The 23,840-nt window shown below is 39.0% G+C and overlaps 1 protein-coding gene across 2 annotated transcripts; it reads right to left on the bottom strand.

Moving 5' to 3' along the window:
* Nucleotides 1-1,207: 1,207 nt before the first annotated feature.
* On the bottom strand, nt 1,208-23,649 carry ZFAND4 (zinc finger, AN1-type domain 4). 2 transcript variants are annotated; one of them, XM_010563501.1, is made up of 10 exons: nt 23,558-23,649; nt 22,488-22,790; nt 15,157-15,232; nt 14,994-15,061; nt 13,734-13,920; nt 9,374-9,521; nt 7,376-8,557; nt 6,668-6,722; nt 4,183-4,300; nt 1,208-2,070 (listed from the first exon to the last, which is right to left on the bottom strand). In XM_010563501.1, the coding sequence occupies exons 2-10, from the start codon at nt 22,669-22,671 to the stop codon at nt 1,935-1,937; spliced, it is 2,154 nt and encodes a 717-aa protein (XP_010561803.1). In that variant the 5' UTR covers nt 22,672-22,790; nt 23,558-23,649; the 3' UTR covers nt 1,208-1,934. The 2 variants fall into 2 exon arrangements, with proteins under 2 accessions (XP_010561803.1, XP_010561804.1); XM_010563502.1 differs by having other exon boundaries at nt 4,183-4,297.
* Nucleotides 23,650-23,840: the final 191 nt, after the last annotated feature.

The raw sequence follows: 23,840 nt of genomic DNA, 5'->3' as shown, positions 1-23,840 counted from the left end.
AGCTGACATTATTTTAATTCCACTTCTTACCAAATCTCTACTGTACCTAAAAAAAGACCAAGACCTCTGTCTTAAGAAAGTTGCTGAGCTGAAAATAAGTAACTGTTGGGAAAACACTAGTACATTTGCCCCGTTCCTTATTCTTTTCCTTCAGAATCAAATATTGCCCCATGCTGGAGATGAAATAAAAACTACAGGCATGTTTACAGTACCTAGCACTGCTCAGTAACAACATGTTCTTCATACTAGGTGCAACTTTGTCCAGCAAGAGTAAGCCTAGGGGTCACACACACAGAACTACCTTTTTACCTTATCACTGCCCAGAAGAATGATTTTGAAATTTTTTTCCCCCGAGGTCATCATTCTCTGAAAACTCCAGAAGGTTTAAGAAGTTGCAGATGGACTGCATGAAATGGATTTCCTCCAAGGATAAGAATTCTTCAAGTTACTTCTCTCCCTTTCAGTGATCCTCTTTCTTTTTTTGGCCCAACTTTTCATTGCCATGCTCATCAGCTGCTGCTGTTTGACTGGAATGCAGCATAGATCATTTTAATACCACAACCAATTAAGTAGCTGAGGACTCTGGCAAGAAAGGGACCATGACATTCAATTGCCTAGATGCAATACGGAGGAGTTTCTGTTGTTTTGGTGGTTTTCTGTAGGTTTTTTATTAATCTGTTTATACTAGAACACCTCAAGCAACATAAGCTTATAAGACGATTTCAGACACATTAAGGGAATGAAAGAGGAAAGGCTTTCAGTAGGTATATTCCTCCAACATCACCTTCTGCAGTAGCTGCATGCTCATCAGAGGTGTCTCATGCAATTACTGAACTGCCTTTGTACAGTATCAGCTGGAGGGGAGAAAGGCTACAGGTTAATACATGCCATTTGTTGAACACCCATTGTGCCTTTGCTAGTACATCTGTAAGACTTCAGGAAGTTTACTTAAAGCACACAGTGCTGGTCACACTATTCCTAATGAAGTTATGAAGTTGGTGGGAATTTTCCCTACCAACTTCAGTAGGAACAGATATGAACCAGTGCCAAAAAAAAAAAAATTAAAAAAATCCCCCCCCCAAAAGCCCAACTTTTAATTTAGGAGCATGCTGTAAGAGAGGAAAAGTTATTCTGTGCATTTATAAGAGCATAAACCAGAATAAAATTTAATATTTATTAGAATTTCTTCCAGTAACAGCATTCAACATCTTAACAAACCAAGTTGTGAAGTCTTAAAAAAACTACGTTACAAAAAAAGTTAAAATAAGTTGTTCCTTATATTTAATGGCAACAAAGGGGGAATTTCCTATTTAAAAACAAACTTGTCATATAAACAGTATTATTTTAAGAAAATGTGATTAACATGATATGTCATTTTCAGAATGGATACATAGTGTATGAATACCAATCTGAATGAAACAGAGGGGCAGAACACACTACCCCCTTAAAAATCTCAAAATAGCCTGTTTGAAGAAAGGGGGGGGAGAAGGATCTTTCTAGTGAAATAACTTAGAAGATACCACGCAATGGACAAAAAACGCAAGAGTACAGAAGACATTACATGACACCCTCATTACAACACCCCCTCAAGTCTGGTTATACAGTAAATAAAGTTAGTAAAGTGCATCTTTTAAAGACTTGTCTAGTGAAATAGCTTTTCCAAATATAAAACACAACACAAGACGTGCAGTAACAGTTAAATCATAGTGTAAGTTTTTAAAAACTAATCTTTAACTTTTCATTCACTAAAGAAGAAAAGTTTTAACTGCAGTAGTGTTCACATTATTCTTCGATAGGATGCATCCTCATGTGCTTTTGTTACTTGGCAAATCTTTAAATATGGAGCATGGCAAAATTATGCAGTTTAAGCAAGTGCTTCTCTCAATGTAATACAATTCTTCAATGGCAGAATGGCCACATGCAGCACAATCATGTTAGATTTTGGGAAGCTTTGGTGCACTAACGACGGGATTGGTCTCCTGCAAATACCTTCGCCCTGCACTCTTATAGTCGTAGGTACAGGTGTGAGTCTCTGCATAACGGTGTGTTGCACAGAAGTTGTTTCCACATCTGAAGAATCAAGAATATTAGAAGTTACAAGCTTTTAGAAGCTTTTAACTCTCTGACATGCTGGGAGCCCTTTGGCTTAATCCTGTCTTGTTTATTTGACATAACTGCTTAGATTCTAATCATCCTTGACTGATAACATTAACTGTTGGGGCAAACAAAATGACATTTTTGTAACTGAACATTGGAGTTTTGACCCAACAGTCTCTTCAGCTGGGAAGTTAAGCAAGATCAGTACTCCTGGAATCAGCTAGCAAGGATCAAACACACTTATAAATCAAGAATGATGGGCTTTGATTTATTTTATTTCATTTTAAAGACCTCACACAACATCAGTTGGTAGAATTCAGAGGACAAAACCATGGAACTAAAATAATGGCATCAGGTGAAATCCACATAATACATTTCAATTCAAAACCACCACATCATTCAGACCACCAAAATAGATGTTTAGTTCAGCACAACTTCTGCCTGGCATAAACTCAAATTAGTCGTTTGAGATTAATAAATACAGATTTAATCAGCTGTAAAGACATCAGACAGACTAACTATAGGGAACATGACTTCCTATATGACTGGATAAAGGTGCATCTATCCAATATCAGTTGCAATTTCAATGAGTTAAGATTATGATTTTTGCCTTCAGACTTGACAGCTCAGCAACTAAGACTCCTAACAGGAGAAAAGCATACTCTGGATGTTGTATCTGATCTGGACAAGTGCTTTAAGTGGAGACTAATATTAGTGTTCTGTTGCCTGATTATTTGATAAAGTTGCTTCTTGACAGTAAAACAATGACATAATTCAAAATCAAAATTCTCTTGAAATGGATTAAACATTACTCATCCAACTTACTGTCTCACTATTAGACTACAGTCCTCTATTTATCTATCTATCCATCTGGGTTCATAATGAACTCTGCAGCTGTTCTGAGGCCTTCTGTGCCTGGTAATAAATTTGCTTTTCTTTGGTCCTTGGTCCCATAACCACCAGTTCTCTCATTTGACAGTATTCTCTATCTGGTTCATGTTCCATTCTAGTAAAAGCACATATGATTGCTCCTTTTAAAACTAGAACAAATGCTATTTTTGGAGATGTGTGATTCCCACCTTTTTCTGTGCTTCATTTTAAACCTTAAGCAAGCTGCTTAGTTACTTCTAGAAGAGCTTGCAGCTATTTGCTTAGCAGGAAAGCGTGCAGTGTCCAAAACTGTTTCAAAATCAAAGACTGAAGAGTCAGTAAGGAGGCAGTTCCTCACACTGAAACTCTCCAACACAATTCCCCAATGGCAGAAGTCTTGTTCATTTTGCTGTTGATTGGCATGAACCAAGACCAGCTTCAAATGTAGCCCTCACAGTGCAGCAGTTCCCAAACCTCACTAGCTCATGGGAAATGATACTGAGAAAAGAATATCTTGTGGGAAACAATACTTTGAGAACTAAGATCAACGGAGAAAGTGGGGTGGTTTTTCTGTTTTTTTTTTTTTAAAGTTTCCAGTGATCACCACCTAGTGCCAGGTCTCTTGTGTTGTCTGCAAGTCATGATTTGGGGGACCAGCACTCTGGCATTCTGCTTTTGAGATGCTCTAGGTGCTCAAAAAGGTGACTGAAGTCTCACAAGAAACAGAACACCCATAAAATCAAAAAGTTGTCAAACATAAATTTGTTTAAATTCACAAACTGTGCAGATGTGTTAGAAAAGGGCCAAATCTGAGGAAGATTTTCTGAAAAATTGTAACAAAACCAGTTTTTCCTCAAGTTGTTAACAATATACTTATTCTTGAGAAACTCTGCAGAACATAGATCTGTAGCAAGTTCTCCCCACACCAGTATAAAATGTCATTGTTCTTTTTTTCTAGTCATGTTATTTCCTGATATCTTGCATTCTGATACCTTGCATTTCTTGATTTTCCTGGAAGAACATACACTCCAGCAGCAGAACAGGTACAACATTCCTGAATTTTAACTCCTGGAGTTTTGCTGAACTGAGAATTGCAACTTTTTTAAAGGCTGTCTTTTGATTTGCTACACTTAAGGAATACCATGCAGCATAGAAAACCTGTTGGTTAACCCAGCTATCAATTTTAAAGAACAGCTGATTATACACTCAGCCTACCTGCACTCATAGCTGGTTGCCAATCCAGTTTTCTTGCCACAAAGAAAGCAATGCTTTGTAATTTTCTTTTTTGCTTGAATTGAGCCATTCACAGGTGGAAGATGGGTTGCTTCACCTGCTTTCAGAGGTAGAAAGACAGCAAAGACATTTTATTTTTACTTATTCCTGATCACAAACTAGTTAAATGTTATCTTTTGAAACCCAGATTAATTTTGCATTTCTTAGGACACTTCAGGTGGAAACCCCAAAGCCTAAACAGAGAGGAAAAAAACCCAAAAGCCAAAACAGAAAAACACACCTCAAGCCTAGGAACACCTTTGGAAGAGGCAGCACAATGCAGGACTTAGACCCATTATTTTTAACACGTGTTAAAAGTTCACATAAGCAAGAAGTTACAGAAGAAATCAAGAAACACATCTCCTAATGGTCTTCCCAAATGCAAAATGAAAACATATAATGTGATTGGGAAAGCACTGCTTTTCAAAGAATCAATTGGGCATTGAAGCATCTAGCATCTAATATATTCAATAGCTAATAACTCAGTTTGCCAAATAAGTACTGCAACATTTTAAAATCTTGCTGGTACTCCATAATTGCAAGAAATGTACATTATTGGACTACAGGCCTCTATTTAGCTACATGGTTTCATAAGGCACTTTGCAGATGTTTGTACAATTTCTGTACTTAAAAGTTTACTTTACTTTGACTTTTTGCCCTGTAATTCTTGGCTGTTGCTTTACTAACTGGAGAGCATGTAAAGAAAAGGCATCTTCCTTCCCTCTGTAGAAGCAAGCTCTTCGTCCACAACTTGCTTATGCATATTTACCATATGCTTGGACAGTGAAAGTGAGCAATGCATCCTCTGAAACATTATTTCAGTGCTTCTACTGCTATATTGTCAGGATGCTCCCCAAAAGTGACCTCATGAGTTCAGAAATATTTTTTGTCCAGCACACGTTTAATCCCAACAGTCATTTCTCAGCTGTGATACAGCAGGCTACATTCAATAGTAACACCAGGCAGTCATTACATATTGCAGTCACTACTACCAACCAGTGCTATCCCATCGTTATCCAGCATCGAAACTTCCAGGCAATGTTTGTCCATGCTATCAATTTCATCATCTAAAAGCATACTATTTCAAAAGCATCCTTTAGCCCAGTTTGTGAAAAAAGACAGGCTTGAAAACAGCTCCTGCTGTGGACCACATTTAAACAGAAAAAACAATACACCTGTCCTCACATTTACAGTCCCTACAGCAACTATGTGTAAACTGAACCTGTCCTTTCACCAGCTACAGAACAGATCATTACCAGCCACCTCTCTCTCAAGAGCCCGCATGATATGAGGACACGAACTTTGTCTCTCTCATGTCCGGAACCTTCCGCAAAATACACTTTTATCTGACATAAGATACACCAGAGGACGGTCTTCTTCATAGTTCTATCCAAAATGACACAGACAATAGTAGGCTTCCCCATCATGCAGATGTAACTATTAGGGTATCACCTCTTTTACCATGGAGTAGATAAGGACAGATCCGTTTATTGAGTGCCAATTAAAAGCTGAACCTCCAGTTGTGAAACAAAAGTACAATCCACTATTTTAGCAGCTTTTGCTCCCATGTCATTACAATTACATAATTCTTCCTGTTGCAGCTGCTATTTGAAGATCTATCTCCTAGCTCATTCTCTATACCTAGAACTTAAAATCCTGGAATACATGCCTGCCTCTCTTTACCTAAGGTCATACAGAAAGAAAAGAAAACCTGCAAACTGCAAGTCAAAGATGTGAAGAAGTCAACTGTGCTGAGAAACTTTAGCTCACTGTCTTAAGAATTTTAGAAGTACTAATCTAGACAATTCCATTCCTTCCAAGAGAATTAATCACGTAATAAATTAATATTTAGTCATAACATACCAATTTTCAGTAGATGTCAAGCATTAAGCACTCCACAGTTACCAAGACTAGAGTAGAATGATGCCCACCACAAAAAAACCAGAGAAAAATCTGTACTACATCAGTAATCTTCAGCATCTATGCCCTTACTGCTTCTTCCCCACTTTTCTTTTGTCAAATCTTTCTGGCTCAGGCTCTAGTCCTAAAGAAGATGCTACCAATATATTTGGCTCTGATTTTAATACACTCAGAAGTATTCATAGAACTGACCTTTTGGAAACTTCAGAGCAAAAACTCATGTTTATGTCTACAGATGACATGCAGGATTCATTAAGTATTAAAAAAGCTATGAAAGAGTCACAGTTATGTCTACCTAAGATCTGGATGACATCTGTACGTTAAAGAATTGCTTAAAATATTAAAAGTTATACCATGCTATAGAAGTGTTATACAGCAAGGACTTTGAAAGCCATATGCCTTACAAAGATAAGGCATACAATGATTACAGTTATTATTATCCTCTACATATGTGATATATCAGGAAAGATTAAAGAGTCATCTTCAATTATTAAGTCACATTACTTACCTACTCTTTTCCCTACAGCTGCAATACTTCCATTCATTCCAAGTCCATGCGCAGACTAAAAAAAAAAAAAAAAAAAAAAAAAAAAAAAAAAAAAAATAAATTCCACAAGGAAATTACTAGCAGATGGAAATTAAATGAAAAGTTAAGCAGTCTGGTATCAGCTTATTTGAAATCAATGTTTTATCAATCAACGTACCTACGAAGAGTCCAAGACAACTTCTGTACACAAAATTAAAATTCTGCAACATAAAGCCTTACTCAAAATGACTATTTAATAGTCTCCCCATACTTTAAAACACACCAAAACAAAGTACATTACAGATCTGAAGCTAGGCACATATGGTGCCAGCCACAGGGCAAACTTTGGAATAAATGACAATTAGTGAGCAGCAGGAGAAGTCAGATGACACTTCAGACACAGACATTCACAATTTTATCATTACAATAACTAGTAATTTTAGTTGTGAACTGAACAACCACTTTAATCTTTACGAAAAATTACTTCTAGGACCCATTTGGATAAATGGGCAGTTAAGATACCAACAGGAATTCAGAAAACGGTTTAAGACTATCAGGGATTTAAGTACACCTCCCTCTTCACATCTCCCTCCCTGAAAAGACAGACACACACATGAAAGTATATTGTCATAATGCCAGTACCAGAAAAGACAGGAAAACTTCCATTTCTTTAGAAGCATGAGTACTCACTAGAATATATTCAGCAGTTTCTTTTGGAGGAGCAGTTTTCCTAAAGCTTTCTTCCTGAAAATGCTGCAGGTTTGTAGGTAGTGCAATACCAGAAGTCCGAAACCTGCCTGTCCCACAGGAACTCTGTAAACTTTCCCTGTTTGCGCTTCGGGCCAGCGAAGCCAGAAATCCTAAGTTACTTACAGAACTCACAGGTTCTCTGGATGCCTTGTTAGCCACAGCTGTGATGTCCCTAGTCTCTGCTTTAGAAATCACATCAGGTCTTTTGCCAAGTGACTCTACTTTCACACTATGAAATCTAGTAGTCCTAGAAAAAGAGGAGTCTGCTATACTTCGGACTTCCAATGATCGAAGCATGTTAGGGGAGGCTGTAGATCTCAAGTTACCAGCCTCAAAGCATTTGGGTTGTGCTTGTGGTTTCAGAGAACTGTGACGTGCCACTTGCGCTGAATACCGAAGAGGTGACAAAAGCAGATTTTTCTGAGGACTTAATTCACGAGTACTGAGAAGACCAGCCCCCATTGCTGCAGTGCTCAGCACTTTGCTAATAGGTTTTCTATGTTGCTCTACAACCTTAGGTTCTTCATCTCTATTAGACAGTTCAAGTTCTGGGTTCACCTTTCCTATGTCATATATCTCACTACACTGTTCAGTGGTGCTTGCTTCTGTTAACAAAGCAAAAGCATCTGTTTCAGGTAGAAGTTTTTCTTCTGTTCCATATAGTTCCACATTTGTTAGGTTGGGAAACAAAACAGCATCCTCCTCACTTGTTGAGGTCACATTTTCAGATGCTTTTTCTGAATTTGCAAGCAGAGATGAAACCGGAGTCAGAATACTATTTGTAGGTAGTTTTGCATTTTCTAGTTCAACACGAGATATTTTCGGAGGTAACCTGATGCTACTAACTGACTGAGACCAAGAGCTGCTCTGCCAGGTGTCATCTTCCTGAAGAAAGTCTTTAGTTGTGGATGGCATTGTTCTACCAGCAGTGGCCAAAGTAGCCAATGCTGAAAGTGCGTTTTGGGAAGACTCTGAGTGATATGAATTCCCAGGAGGAGGTAGGCAGGACTGTCCCATATGGGGGAGCACTCTTAAAAAACGATGACGAGCAGCAGCCACTGAGCCACTAGATGGTCGAGGAGCCATTGGAGGACGAGGTTTCACCTTGACAGTTTTTTTAGGCTATTAAAAAAACCAAAAACCACATACAACAACAATTAGTATCTGAATTACAGTTGCATTCAAAGACCTGACTGAGATCATATTCCCAGGAATTCAGACAGTGTAAGGCCAAAAAGGACCAAACCATTCTTTCTACTCCCTCATCTATTACTAGCCATCACAATTTCACCCCAACATCTGAATAATAAAATCGAAGATTATAACTGATAAGACTTTAGTAAATAGGCCGCATGTCAGAGGACTAGGAAAAGGAAGCCAGAATGCCACCAAAGTTATCCAGAAGAGCTTAGGGTCTCAAACAAGACGAACAATGAAAGACAGTATACTATCTTCATTTTACATCTAGGTAACCTAGATAGACATGAACACCAACATAATGTTTTCTCTTCTAGGTAATCTCATTCTCATATTTAACTGTATAGGCTTTTCAGTTATAGCATTTCTAATGAAGTTTCATTTAAGAGAAACATTGATTTTTACCAGAGCAGTACTGCAAAACAATGCTACTTAAAGTATCAGAAGGAAAAACAAACAAACAAAAAAAACCAAACAAAAAAACCCCCACACCCTAAACCACCCACACAAATAAACCCAGGACCAGTAGTGAATTCTTTGAATACGGACAGGTAGATGCAAGTAAAGCCAATGCCCCACAGCAGAACATTTATACAACAGCATTTACTTAAACAACAAAGAGATCATCTACCCTTCATCATTTCACTTCCCAAGACAGCAAAGTATCTGACCTGCTTTTTAGGAAAGCCAGCACTAGGAAAGTGCAAGCCATTTTACGATAGACTGAAATCATAACTTCACCTTTTTACTCAGATTCATGTTCTCCATCTTTGCCTTGAGCAGTTTCATTTTATTCATAGTAATTGAATTCTCAATAATCTGTTGGCCAGAAGGTGATGCCTCTGTCTCATCTTCATCATCAGCATATAAATTATAAACTGAACCACCGCTGAAAATAAAAGAAAGTTTGTGTTCACCCTCTAATCAAGTAATTTAATTACGTTTTCAATGTAGACTATTCTCACAACTAGAAAGTCATATCCGTAGTTGATCTGTTGACAAAGCATTATGTAAAACTGTATGCAAAGACATTTCAAATCCGTTTATTTTAGCACATAAGCATTCCTTATAAGATGCTCACACAAAGTGATGATGCTGAAATCAGAACATAGCCACGCTTCTGGGAAGTTGTTATACCATATACAGTTGGTTCACACTCACTATATATTTTCCCCACAGAGGGGATATCCAGTTCCACAAATGTCTCCTGAAGGTATGGCCAAAGCTGTTAACTGTGTGACTCAGACAACAAGCTGATCAGTTTTCCAATTAACCAGACACTGGCATGGAAGGAAAGTCCAAATTTCTATCCATCCTGAGGGGTGTTCTCACCATAAATGGAAATGGAGGGGTCACCCATGTGGATGTGATATTCTATTTCTCCTTTTCAAAATAAAAAAAAAAAAAAATAAAAAAGGATCAGTTTAGGTTTCCAAAGAGTCTCACATTTGGAAAAAAATAAACAGATCAGAATTGCTAGTCCCAAGACAAAATATTTTAACTCAGTAGTCACTGGAAATTTATAGCATCACATTGCGTTTTTCCATTCTGTATTCTAACAGAATGCAAAACCTCAATGTTTTAAAGTCAGTATCTGACTTGTTTTTCCTATGAAGCAATAAAGCATTAATCACTAACACACATCCAACATTTGACAGTGAAATGAAAGAACCATTAGGAGTGTCCAATTCATTACAAATTGATGCATTTTCAACACTGTATATAGTACATTTTAAAGAGTGTTTTAATTCTTACATTAGGCTGTTGGCATCTAGAAATTGTGACAATCAGGCAATTCCCTTGTGTTCATACAAATATCTTAGTAGATTTATCTAAAGTTTCTACTCTCCAGAAGGGACCAAGGAAGAACTAAAGATCATGAGAAAGTCAGTACCAAAAAAAAAAATTTCACTAATTAGAGCTGGCATCTTACCTGATTCTTGGAAATACTCTGCTGCCCTTACTCAAGAGCCAGTATTTTTGCACTGACTCTCCAAATCCATTTCCTAAAATGTAGCAAAATTCCAAAGGCAGCACAGCTGGGAGACAGATCTTTAAGAGCAAGATGGCAGCAAATTTAAAACAAGAGTCAGCAAAATAGTCCAGTCACTTTTTACCCAAAACTGAACAGCTCCATATGTGGACAGTCAGCATGCATATCACATACCTCTCCTGGTAAAGATTCAACACTGAAGAATCATTTCAGAATTTTAACTCTGCAAAGTCTTAAGTCACCAACTCAAAATAATTCTTTGAGCTTCCCTTCCTTCAAGGCAAGGATAGGAAGAAAAGCAGTATGTCTCACATGTTTGGTTGTTTTTTTGTTTGGCTTTTTTTTAATGCAAAAAGAATTGTTATCCTTTTTCTTGCATTTTCTGGCTAACCAGGAGCCAATAACACACACACACACACACACAAAAAAGAGAGTAACAAAAGGATTTTTTGCTTTAATGTGATTGTAAAAATACAAAAGTTGGACAGAGAGCTTTGTTCTTGATGATACTTTTAGCTCATTTTCCAATGAGTAAATTTCAAATTTACTTTGCCCATAGGTGTCAACATTCCTGAGAACTTGCTCGTAAACTGCGTGCCTCAAAAATGATTAGTAGCTGGCTGAAACTCTTCTGACACTGGTGCCTGGAGTCTTATACCACAACTTCAACAACTTCTTTTTAATCCAGAGACAATAATCATTGCATGTATTTACATCTTGTCAAGTTTTAACCATTAACTTAACCACAGATAAAAGAAAATGATCTGGAGAACTATAAAACAAAACCCAAACCAATGTCTCATTTCTAAACTGCAGTCACTGAATTCTGCTCCACGCACAAGCAATGTGAGAAAAGCTGATAAACAAGTGCCTCAAAATGCTCAGTCACCAGTATACCCACACACATAAACACATTTAACTGCCAGTGTGAAAAACACTAGCGTTCAGGATGATTTGCAAGCCTTCCTCTATAAAGATCAAATGAAGAAATCTGATTTTTTTTCCATTCTCTCCTCCCTTTGCTACTTTTTCCATTTCCCACAAAGTCTGACCCAGCCATAATAACAAATTCAAAAGTTAGGATTTCCTCCCCCTACCCTCCCCCAATTACTGTCTGCCCTAGTAGGAAAGCTAATAAACGAACGCCTGTAGAAAGCACAGAGGAAGAGAAATGAGTCAAGCTGAATGTTTTCAACTCAGGTGGCTTCCAACCTAACTGGATCATTTGACCAGAGACAGCACATTATTACGCGTAATGTATTTGACTTTTATACATGCTGTTGTGCTTTGAAAGGCTTACCAAGATGCCTTGCAAGAGCCAAAAGAGCATGGTTTATTCCTCTGGTTTGCTACATTTAGCCAATCTCAAGTAAATTACTATTTAATCTATACTCTAGGATTACCTAATTGAAAAGGACTAGGAGTTTCAGACAATGGTCCATGCTAGTTTTAAAGGGGGGGGGGGGGGATCATCTTCACACACACACACACAAATTTGAACATGTAGAGAGATACCAGGGAGCCTATTATACTGAAAAATGAAAGTTCAAGCTCCTTCTGACAACTTGTTGCATCAACTCACAGTATAGCATCCACAGTCCTAGCTCTTTGGATTGGTTTGGATGTTCTTTGGAGTGAAAAGGTAAAAGGGAACAATTTGGTAATAGGCAGGGTATCAGTAAGAACAGGAATTACACGTGTCTGCTCCTCTTTCCAGAAGTGTACTAGCCCAATGAAGCAGCAAGGTTCTAAGTTCTTACGTGATAATGGTGGTTTTTAGCTATTTCAAATCTACAGACAATACCATATGTGCCTATTTACTGAAAAAGAGTGCAGGGGCTGAAAGATAAGATCACAGATCTAAAATATTTATATCTTTCCTCTTCTTTCTCTCTAGTAATTGTATACCAAACACTAGCTCTTTCTACTCTGTGTAATGATGTGGGAATTCAACCTTGGTATTTCATTCAGCCTGTAGTTCTTAAGTACGGATCTCTCATAAACTTTTGTAAGAGTAATATCACTCTGAATATAAGCACACTGAATCATACTGAATATAAACCCAGTACAAAGCTCTTGCTTTCAACTTTGCAAACAGGAACAAGAATAGTTACTTAAAACAGTGCAAGACTTAGCCTCAGAGAAAATGCAGCTAGTCTCCAGAATAGGGACTCCTTTTCCTTACAGTTGTACAAATACTAAGTCCTTCAGGGGATAAAAAAAACCTACCCAAAAGCTGCAGTATAAAGACGGAATCTAATAATTTTTAGTAGATATTATCAATTTTGACAGCTTTAGGAAAAAGCCTACTAATCTGTTTACTACAATGTAGTAGCTTAAGTGACATACCTGCTCTTCTGATAACAGTACTTTGATTCTGTGACAGTGATTGAGACAAGTTTAGTACCTCAACAGTAGCTAATCTGAGACCTAATTATGTCCAAAGGCTAGCTCTATTGGTAATTATTTCAGTGCATTTAAAAAAAACAAAACAACACACAACACCCCCCCAACCAAAAAAAAACAAAACGAAACCACTCCCACCCCCCAACAAAACAATCCTCCCCCCAAACAAAACAACTCCCTCCCCCCCAAGCCCCCCAGTTTCTCTGAAACTTCAGACAAACACTCTCAGGATTTTGCACTGCCAATCTGCTATCGTCCTGACTAATCATTTGGTTCAAGTCATATCCATATGAAAGTTTATGCTGTGAACAGAGAAATGTTTATAAAACTAGACAAATGCCTTAAGATGGAAGAGAAAGTACTTAACCAAAGTTTTTAATATCTTTATTGCCAAATTGACTCTCCTGTGAAATGTTCCCTTTTAGAAAGGGCTGGAATGTTGAGAATTGCCTTAAGCACGAGGTCAGCTTTATCTCACTCAATAGACACACACAGTGATAGACGACCGACAGCATGACCACTGACCGCAAGTACTACTGTGTTGTTAGGCCACCCAGTTACAGCATTTTAGCAGCCCTTAGGGCACAATTCTTGCAATATTCCAGATATATTCCAGATATTCTTTTGATAATGTCAACAAATAAGGCTGAAAATTGCACAGCATTCCCCTAAGAATAATATAAAGATTAGAACCAACTTTACCTCAAAGATTCAGATAATGGTGTTAAAGTGCCATCTCCCCGGTCTACTACACGGAAGAAATTCAACTGATCTCCTTCTTGATATACTAAGAAGGTAACTTGTTTGTTGGATGGCCCTTTCTCCCAGATCTCATCTCTAGTGGGATCCATGTATTCAGCCATTTCCCTGATAGGGTCTTCCACAGGAACTACAAAGAGAAAAAACAGAATAAAACCAAACTATTATTGTTTTGATCACCTTTGAGAGCTTGCCTCAGTTTACAATGGGAATTCCCAATTGTCCTAGCTTCAGCTGGGACAGAGTTAACTGTCTTTCTAGTAGCATGGGAAGAATGTTGATAACACTGATGTTTTCAGTTGTTGCTCAGTAGTGTTTAGACTATAGTCAAGGATTTTTCAGCTTCTCATGCCCAGCCAGGGCACAAGAAGTTGGCACAGGACAGAGCCAGGGCACCTGACCCAAACTGGCCAACGGTGTATTCCATACCATGTGACATCCCATCTAGTTTAGGAACTGTGAAGTGGGGGCGGGGAATCACTGCTCGGGGACTAGCTGGGTGTCGGTCGGTCAGTGGTGAGCAATTGCACTGCGCATCATTTGTACATTCCAATCCTTTCATTATTGCTGTTGTCATTTTATTAGTGTTATCATTATTAGTTTCTTCTTTTCTGTTCTATTAAACCGTTCTTATCTCAACCCGCGGGTTTTGCTTCTTTTTCCCAATTTTCTCCCCCATCCCACTGGGGGGGGGTGGGGGGGGTGAGCGGCTCTGGGGTGCTTAGTTGCTGGCACAACACCAATCTAGAAGATATGCTGAGTTTTTTTCCAAGTTAAAATTATCAAGGGGATTTCTCCATTTTCATTCTTCTATAGATGATCCAAATAACCAAGTTTATAATTAGATTAAACCAATACCTGATTCTTACTAACAAGATTTTAAAAACTATTTGTATAATGACATTACAGTATTGTTTTTTCTGCAGGTGAAGAAATGCTGATTTTAAGACTTGATTCTATTCGTACAAAGGTACTTGTTAAAGTAGGGGTAAACAAAATGAAAAGGATGGTGTACTTGGTATGCTAAGAAAAAAAAGAAGGAAAAAAATCCCTCTGTTTGTAAAGTACTTTTCCAACTAATTTGGAACTGAAGTCTGCTTGTCTAAAATGCTTAGCTAAGAGAATCTGTTTACAGTTATAAGATGCATTGCAGTTATAAGTGGTTGCATGAAACCCACTATTTTTAACTGTGTTAACACCTACCTCTTCTAGTGTTAATAGGTCCACCTCGCATAGCCAGAACTAACTTCAGAGTGCAGCCTTCTGAAATGCTGTAAATAACAATAAATAAATTTTTGTAGCATTTTCTATTGCTTAAGCTAACAATCATTTAGAAACATTAATTGCAATTTTATTCTATACTTACTTATAATCATTCAAACAATAGTCATCCTTCAGTTCTGTATTATTCCAAATTAAGTGCTGTTGAGAGACAGGAATACCTAAACAAAACAAACAAAAGACTATTAAAATTGGAGCTTGGTGAGTGGGCTTTTGGGGAATTTTGCTTTTTGAAGAATGTGGGGGTAATGGAGGAGAGGTGAGAAAGTGGGTCACGGGAAAGAAGAGAGGAAGCAGGACAAGGACAGGCAATTGAGCAGCCTTCAGTCATTATATCCAACCTCTCAAATAGTTATTAAGAACAAAGTTAAGATTTTCAGCGGGCTGGTGCTCACACACAGAGTTCAATCTTTTGGCTCAACAAGGGGTCTGGAGAAGTATTAAACTGCTTCAGGCTCATTGAATACTTGTTCTTTTCCAGTCATCAGATGAAGGAGGTTTTTTCCTGTTATCTGTACCTCAGAACTTTACGTCTACTGGCAGGAAAAACAGGAAAAAACTTGTAACTATAGAACTGCCAAATAATTTAATCACAGATTGATATTCTGTATTACTCACAGTAAAGACAAGGTCGCATTAAGGTAACTGGTGGCAGCTCTATTACAGTGGTGACAGCTGTAAATGTGTTTTTATCACTACTTGGTTTGGAACCTGAAAGTTCACATGTACAATGTGAACATGTGCCACAGCAGTCAGTCAAACTTCATACTACAAACACTTTTATTTTGTTGTGGGTGTTCTTTTAGGCCATCACAACATTTTATTACTTATATCCAGTAATACTCATTGTCAGCTCAAGTTCCGGGACAGATTTGGCTAACTATTTTTAGTTAAAAGAAAGTAAGCATACTGAATATTTGTTCCTTATTAAAAATCCATATTCTACATAATGATTAACTTTGTTGCTTTTTGTCTGCGTAGTCAACTCATAGAGATACAGATGTAATACACATTAAAGGTAATAAGAATAAGCTGATACAACCTGAGGTCTTCAGACATTTTTACTAGAATGCTGCTACTTTCCGAATTTTGGATAGAATACAAACCAGGACAGTTATGAAAGGATGAGACATGCTGGATCACAAAAAAAAAAAAAATAAGGCTAACAGGAAGATGAATAGCTGTCTTTTTTGCCTTTGGAAAAAAAAAAATCTTCCCTTCAGCATCAAAAAGAAGTACTGTTGTTCAATTTGTATAGTGAATTCCAGATAATTAAGATCTCACTGTGCAAAAGGTTCAATTAAAATAACCTTCTCTTATACTTTTATACATTGTATGTTCAGACACTTAAAAGGAGATGCAAGTAGCAATGCTACACAGTAAGACTTGCCAAAATACATCTAGCAAGACGGGAACACAAAGATCAGCGTCTTCCAGGTAGCTGCCAAAAACTTCTCAGCTTCCCAAGGCCTGCAAGAGTGCTTAGCAAGCTGTGGCAAAAGGTCAGTTAAGTAGCCCCTTCGTAGCTCAAGGAATGGCACAAAGCTTCCAACACCCATCATCAGCAAGGAAGAAAAGGGGACCACATTCTGGTGAAAGTCCAAGCAGATTCAACAGGCAAGTAGGACACATGCTAAGTGGACATCCCCGTACAGAAGAGAGAGTGCACTTTGGAGGAACTGTCACTGTTATTATTTAAGTTTTAGAGAGGATGACAATTTCCTTTTCTCACCACAGCTCACATCTAGATCTCCTCTTTTATGAATGACCAACACAACTTTACTTCACTTGGATGGCATTTAACATGAATCTTATATCCTCTGAAGTCCACAAGACATGTATGAGGGGAATATGTTCATATAGTAGACTAACATAATTGCTACTACACTGCCAGCTATTTAATAACTGGTTATTGGTTATGTTTCAAGTCTGCAGTGTAAGCAAAACAAGAACAAGCTGGCAACAGCTAGTGAGTCTACAGTGAAGTTCTTTTCTGCGTTGTTTTGCACTCTCCTGATTACAGTCATTACTGTCTGCATTTGTTATGGTTTCAGCAGCCTCCAAGGAGCAATTTCCAATTACTTTGATAAACCAAGAAAGTATTTGTTAAAAAGGCTGGCTTGCAACTGGCAGTACTGCAATGAAACATGTTTTTGTTCATTCAACAATGACAACGTATTTTTGATGAAATAAACAGATGAAAAGACTATACTCTGCTGTAATGGGAAACAGACACGTCTTTATTACTAATTCCCTGTTATCTTGCTTTCTAAGAATTCTGTATAAAGGAAATGGTACGTGCTTTATAGGTTCAGGTGCAGGAAAATATGCATCAGCTGTCTGTTTTCTGGATTACAGTAAGGCTTTTTTGAGGAGAAATTTGCACATGAGATCAGCATGTAAAACTGGCAACAATAATGAGAACTGAGATAGCCATCCACTGGCCTGCTCTAAATTAGTACTGAGAAGAGAGGAAAGTAGGGCAGTAAGCTACATCTCAATGCTCAAATGGAAGTGGGCTAGCCAGGTGACGCTATAGGAGGACAGAAGAGTCTGCAAACTGTCTATTGAAATGGCTGCAGTTGTGCTGACACACTGACCTACTAAAATGGGAGGAGGAGAGGAGAGAAGTAGGTACTCCATCCTGTCTCTTGAGTCAGTGTATCAGATACACCCTTAAGCTTCACTCCTTTACTCTTCTTTCTGGAATGCTAAGTAGGCTCACCAGAGAAACTGATGTAGTCAAGTCTGACCCAGAAGAAAAACCCATAGATTTTTTCAGAACAAACTTGATTTTATGTTGTGGGTAGAAGGTTACTATGTTTAAAGCCACCACAAACATTTCAAAGTCAAAGCTCAAACAGTGTACTAATCTTTCATCCAATGTTGAAAACGCTGGAGAGGTTCTTAAACATTTAGTTTTTGTTCCTGCTTACAGAGAGGCTGGGCTCACAGTCTTATTTTCCCCCACAAACTAGCTACACTAGGGAAGAGGTGCAAAGGTTCATGACTTCCAGCAGCAGGACCGTTTTCATAACAGTCAACCCCCCCAGCTTTCATTTGCATGATAGTAAACTACATCATTGTAAACGGTGGTCAGTACTGACCTCCTCTTTATCCTAGGGACTGACAAAGCAGAGACTGTAACAGCAGCGAGTCACCAGTAACTGGATACAGGGCCATAAAGTTTCCTGACAAAGATGACCATATTTACACCTTCCAGATGCTGCTCTAGCCACCTGATCTGGGCACAGGCTTGCATTTGCAGGAACATTTTCCCAGCTCAGACAAGGGATAAGCCTAAAAAAAGCTTCATGAACTTCTAGTCTCTATCAGCACAGTAAACAAGCCAGGGACCAGCAGGAAACAGAGGAAAAGTAGTAGACAGAAGAAAAGCAAGATTGTTAAAGACTCATTACACTTGTGCAATCCACCTACTCCAGTCCTGACAGACGCATAGCTATTTTCTCTAATGCAAGTAGTAATAAATATCATTATGACATACTCTGAATTCACAGAATATTGAAAGAAATTACAAAATCCAAAAGAAGTCTGCTTGACATTCATCCAGTTCCTTTCACTTAAGGTGAAGCTGCTGTGTATAGGCAGCAAAATAATGACAGCAAAAAGACCAAAGAAAAATAACTCTCATGATGAATTGAAAGTACACACACGTACAACAAAATTATTGCTGCACCTGTAGTTCCCTGCTGAACAGAAGCATTCCAAATTAAGATGTACTCTGAAAGTTAGTTCTGGTTTTCCCCTTTACAATAACACAGGAACAAGAGAACACCTAAATTTTCATCTAAAACAGTAGATGTTTCCACATACACAGATCATAAAATTCAGTTGCAGCAGTCACTGAACAAACCATGACTGTGTGGGTTTTTCTTATTTCAAAGCTAGCTATGTAAATGAAAGTCTTAACACTCCATACTGTAGAATGCAAATTAATTCCTGCAAGTTAATAATAATAATAATACCACCAACACCAAATCCCAAACCCCACCTCCTCCCTTGAGACTCAATCCTATCTTACTGAACAAACATGTTTGCAGGTATTATCTATGGTTCTTTAACAGATGAAAGAATTAACCACTACTAGGAATACACTATCTGAATGTTCCTTCTATAAAATGCAATATAATAATTGGTGTTTCTGAATGAAGAATACTAAACTTTGTCCAGCCCAGCAGCTACAAAGACTTGTGCAATGGAGGAAGCAAGAAGAGATCTCAGTTAAAAAAAAAAAAAAAAAAAAAAGCTGTTTCCTTTTTCAATTAAATCCTGCTATTTCCATTAAATCCTGCTATTTTTAAGTACCATTCATGTGTTAAAGCTCAGTCTTTCATGTCACCTTGAAACTCAGGTACCATCCTATCCATGTCCATCAACACACGATCCTGCTTTCAAATACAAATAATCAACAAGTAAAACCAATGGAGTAGGTAGCACTGCTGACAACACTAAGCTATGCTGCTGGCTAGGTGTATTCTAGCATTTATGCCACCAGTAGAGACCAAGGGAGCTATTTCTTCTCCAGTGTACCAGTTTAAAAGGCTCATTCAGTGAATCTGAGACTAGGAGCAATTTACCCTAGGTGGCTCCAAAGTCAGGATTAAAACAAATCTAAATTTTTGGATACCAAGTGCTTACTTCACATGGGGCATATTTAAGCACAAATGCCTGGATCTGATCCAAACACACATCAGATCTGCTTTAACTTCAGTTTATGAGTAGACTTGCACTGAGATTTAACCCATTAGAACCCATTAATAAATTCTTACCCATATTTTTTACTGACTAAAACCAACTGGAAACAGAAAGCTGGAGATCTGGAGCTCTTTCTTAATAAGGTACCAATGTCTACTACAGCTGTCTAAACAAACCCTTTCCATATCAGATCATTAAACAGGCACCAAGAATGACAAACAATATCAGAAGTATACAAAATTCCTAACATGCCATCCATATTATCCTTTCTTGTTACAGTGCAGACAGTCTACAGCTGCTGATATTCCAGTTGTTGACAAAGATCGGTTTGTCTTGATTTAGTTTTATTATTAGCCTCTCACAATTAGAGACTTTAGGGTCATTTGAATAAATTTGTTAAATTCCGATACGGTTCTGGATTTTGTTCTCGGAGATCTCAGGTCTCAGATCATTCTCCCAAAACTTGTCTTTTTGTACGCTTACATACCATCCATCCTCAATGAAGGATGTCCACGCAGACAATATGTGTGCTAGGGACCCTATATAGTATCCCAGCAGTGTAGAAGCCCTTCACACCCTGTGAAAGTTGACACGATACAGTAACAAAAAGTGAAAAACAGCAGCAGAAACAGGAACAGATGTAAGTTTTCTGCTTCCCATGTTGAATCACAACAGCAAAATTACTTTAGGATTTTCAGTCCACCTGAGCAACTCATTGCTTGAACTTGTGCACTGTAATAGGAACTTCACCACTGAAAAGTTGTTAATTATTTTTTTACATGTAATAGCAACCCCAAACGCAACATCAAATTAATTTGTCATTGTGTATCTGTCTCCGTCACACAAAGCCGATCAATCTGTTTTCACTCTGCCTCCCATAAATTATAATAGTCAGGACATTACAGGTATTTTAACTCTGTTCTGGAGCATCAAAGTATTTCAACTGATTTCTAACAATTGAATGATAAGCACCAATGAACTCTTATATTCCATGTTTTTATAAAATTTACTTATTAATAATTAAATCTATACAGCAGGCACCTAAGCCATTAATTACCTTATCATCCTATGAAATACAATATGTGAACAAAATTCTGAATAAGCAAAACCATAACTTTATTACTGAGCTGTTCTTCTAATAAGAAATTATGATACTTTTGTAAGCTAGACACACCCATCTGACAAAAATAAACTGCAAGGATAATTCAATATGTCTATTCGCAGTCTTCTATTTTGAACTACAAGAAATTCAAATTTTTCTTCCTCACATCTCCCACTGGTCTCTTCATGCATCCTTTAAAGCTCACTCCTTCATCTATACTGTCCAGATAGCCTGCCTTCTCCTGTACTCTATTGCCTATGCTCCCTTTTAATTTACTCTTAGTTAGCATTCTATCACATATCTGCTTGCATCTCTCCTACGCCTGTATTCAATCACGGAGAAGAAAAACCCTTTTCTTGTTTCACCTCTAGCCTCCAGGAGCATCTCAACACGTTCTCTGACTTGTGATTAATTATGCCCCTGTCCACAGGAAACAAAAGCATATCCACATAGCTGCACTAATGTAGCTACACTGATGTAAACTCTAGTTATCTGCATGGTGGAGCTTCTACTATGTGACCTTACTAGCAAAAAGTCACCCCTATTGTTGCAATGCTTCTGTGTTTTAAGACTTGTGCCAGCTACTTTTTTTTCAGTCCATTAGCGCAGATTTCCATAAGAGGAGGAGAGTATCCTAGATTCGAGTCTAAAGCATCATATTACATCTCCCAGACGGTGAGTTCCACACAGACAGAAGCACGAAAAACATGGACAGGTATACTGGGGAAAGAGAAGTTCCCTCTTCTTAAAATTAGCAACTCTGGTACTCTCAGCCTGTGCAGCAACACAGTTCTTTAACTCCTGCAAAGTGAGAAAGAGGATGCAATGGTTCAAAGTATACATACATCTTTCAAATCCCATTCTTTTATGCAGGATCACTCCCATCGTAGAGGGAAAGGGGTGAGAGAGGACTAACCTACACATTTTCTCCTCGCATTAGCACCAGGATTGTCCTCATAACTTAAAGGAGGTTTGCACTTTGTAAGATGTGCCAAGTTCATCGCTTTAAGACAAAGCATTGCTCAGCCAGACCTCTACCAACAAAAGATCACTCACCTAAACAAAATTCCAATCAGTAACTTCAAGCTGCTTTTGGGATTTGCCTGCACTGCAGTTGCTCTTGTGACTGCAGTATCATAAACAAACCATAAACTGACTAACCTAAGCAGCAACAACCATAGCACCTAGTTTAAACTATGCTCAGGCAGTTGCAATATAGACATAGTGCAACGCTCTGACTTGTGACAGAGAATCCTTTCCACATCAAAAATACTATATCCCATGTAATATCAAAAATGATTTACCATAGACCTTTTAAGATTTATCTTAATAATCATATACAAAAAACCCAAGAAAATAAAAAAGAGCAAAAATACCAATTCCAGTGAAGCCTAAGCCACGAACTGATAGGAAAAGGAAAGAACAGAAAACCAACTCAATTCCAATTAAACCTAAGCCATAAACTGAGCACTTAGTTTATATAGATATTACTGAACAAGTCATTTACATCATCTGGTTTGCTTTTAGCAATTATAATTTGTAAAACAAGACTTCCTCTAAAGTGATAAAATTTATGCTGAAATAAGAGAGAATAGTACCTTCTAGTCTTTGAATTTTGGCTTTCACAGAAATAACTGTTTCGAAGGGGGAAACTCGCAGTTCAAAGCATGTTCCTGTGAGCGTTTCAATGAAGAGCTCCATAGTTTCATAAAAAGGAAGCTTGTAGTGAAATGGTCCCATATTATCTTCATTGAAAAAAGGAGGCTCTTTCTTGTTGGCCATTACAAAGGATTTACAGCTTTCTCGTAAGAAGATCCGTCAGGAAACTACATTCCACTTCTAGCCAAGTCAGCTTTGAGGACAGGTGTGGTGCATTGCTGTTCATGTTTTGGATTTTTCACCTATAAAGCAAACATGCATAGTTCTAACAACATCTGAACATAGCAGTTAAAGGGAGTTTCAATTTATTCTTGATGAACAATAAAATAGCTATTAAGAAGTAGTAATTACTATCTAGGTCATGCAACAGATAGCCGCAAACGGTATTAGTAACATGGTAGGTTTAGGACTCTAGTTTCAGCCAGCATCCCAGGTCCTACCTAATACTTTTATTATTTTTGTTTTGTTTTCACAAGCGACGCGGCAATCCCACCTGCGATGTTAACACCTAAAGTCTCCTGATAAGGGCTAAGTCCTCAGCAGGGTCAGAGCTGGAGAAAAACTCCAGAAAAAAACATAAATCCAGGGACTCGTCCAGGCTCGGGGAAGGCAGAGGAAACGGCAGCTTTGCCCCCTCAGCAGCGCCGCGCTCCCGCCGGCCCGGTCCAGCTCCCACCCCGGGGCGGCAGAGCGGAGCGCCCGCAAACAAAGGAGCGAGAGCAGCTGCCCCCCCCCCGCGCCGCCGCCGCGCCTCGGGGCGGCCTCACACCCCGGCAAGGACGCGAAGCCCCGCCGTCCGTGCCCCCAGCCCGCCCTCGGGGGAGAACCAACCCCCTTCCCCCCAGGGACGCACTTCACGGCGGCAGGGCCGGGGGAGGGAAGGGGTAATGGCACTGTCCCTCTCCCCCCGCCGCGGCCCCGCCTCAGCACCCCTGAGGGAGCAGCACCCGCGAGGACCCGGCGTCCGCCGAGCCGGTCCGCGAGGGTAAGAGGGAGGGTGGGGTCTCACCTCACTCGCCGCCGCCGGGCCCGCTCGGGGGAAGACGCGGCTCCTCTCCCCCCGTGCAGACCTGCCCGCCGCCCCTCACAGGAGCGCGCCAGCTCCGGCGGGCCTCATGGAGGGGGAGCCGCCGCCGCTGCGGGAGAGGGGCAGGACCCGGGAGCCGCCCGCACCGCCACCAACGCCGCCACTCACTCCCCGGCAGCCTCCGCGCCTACCTAGCCTTTATGACATCCCCGCCAGGCGTCCTCCTATGGGCCAATGCGACACCCGTTCTCAGGCAGGTCGCCCA

Source organism: Haliaeetus leucocephalus, unplaced genomic scaffold (genome assembly GCF_000737465.1).
Source record: "Haliaeetus leucocephalus isolate CR32 unplaced genomic scaffold, Haliaeetus_leucocephalus-4.0 Scaffold168, whole genome shotgun sequence".
NCBI classification, from domain to species: Eukaryota; Metazoa; Chordata; class Aves; order Accipitriformes; family Accipitridae; genus Haliaeetus; species Haliaeetus leucocephalus.
Note: the sequence above shows the minus strand (reverse complement) of the source record. Positions and strands in the feature narration are given on the sequence as shown.

Bases quoted from the DNA above. Each gene is read 5' to 3' on its own strand.
- ZFAND4 (XM_010563501.1), bottom strand. From the start codon at position 22,671: ATGGCCAACAAGAAAGAGCCTCCTTTTTTCAATGAAGATAATATGGGA. The intron at 9,522-13,733 runs GTAAAGTTGGTT...TTTTATTTTCAG, and splicing joins CCATTATCTGAATCTTTGAG to CGGTGGTTCAGTTTATAATT. The intron at 2,071-4,182 runs GTAGGCTGAGTG...TTGATTCTTCAG, and splicing joins GCAACCAGCTATGAGTGCAG to ATGTGGAAACAACTTCTGTG.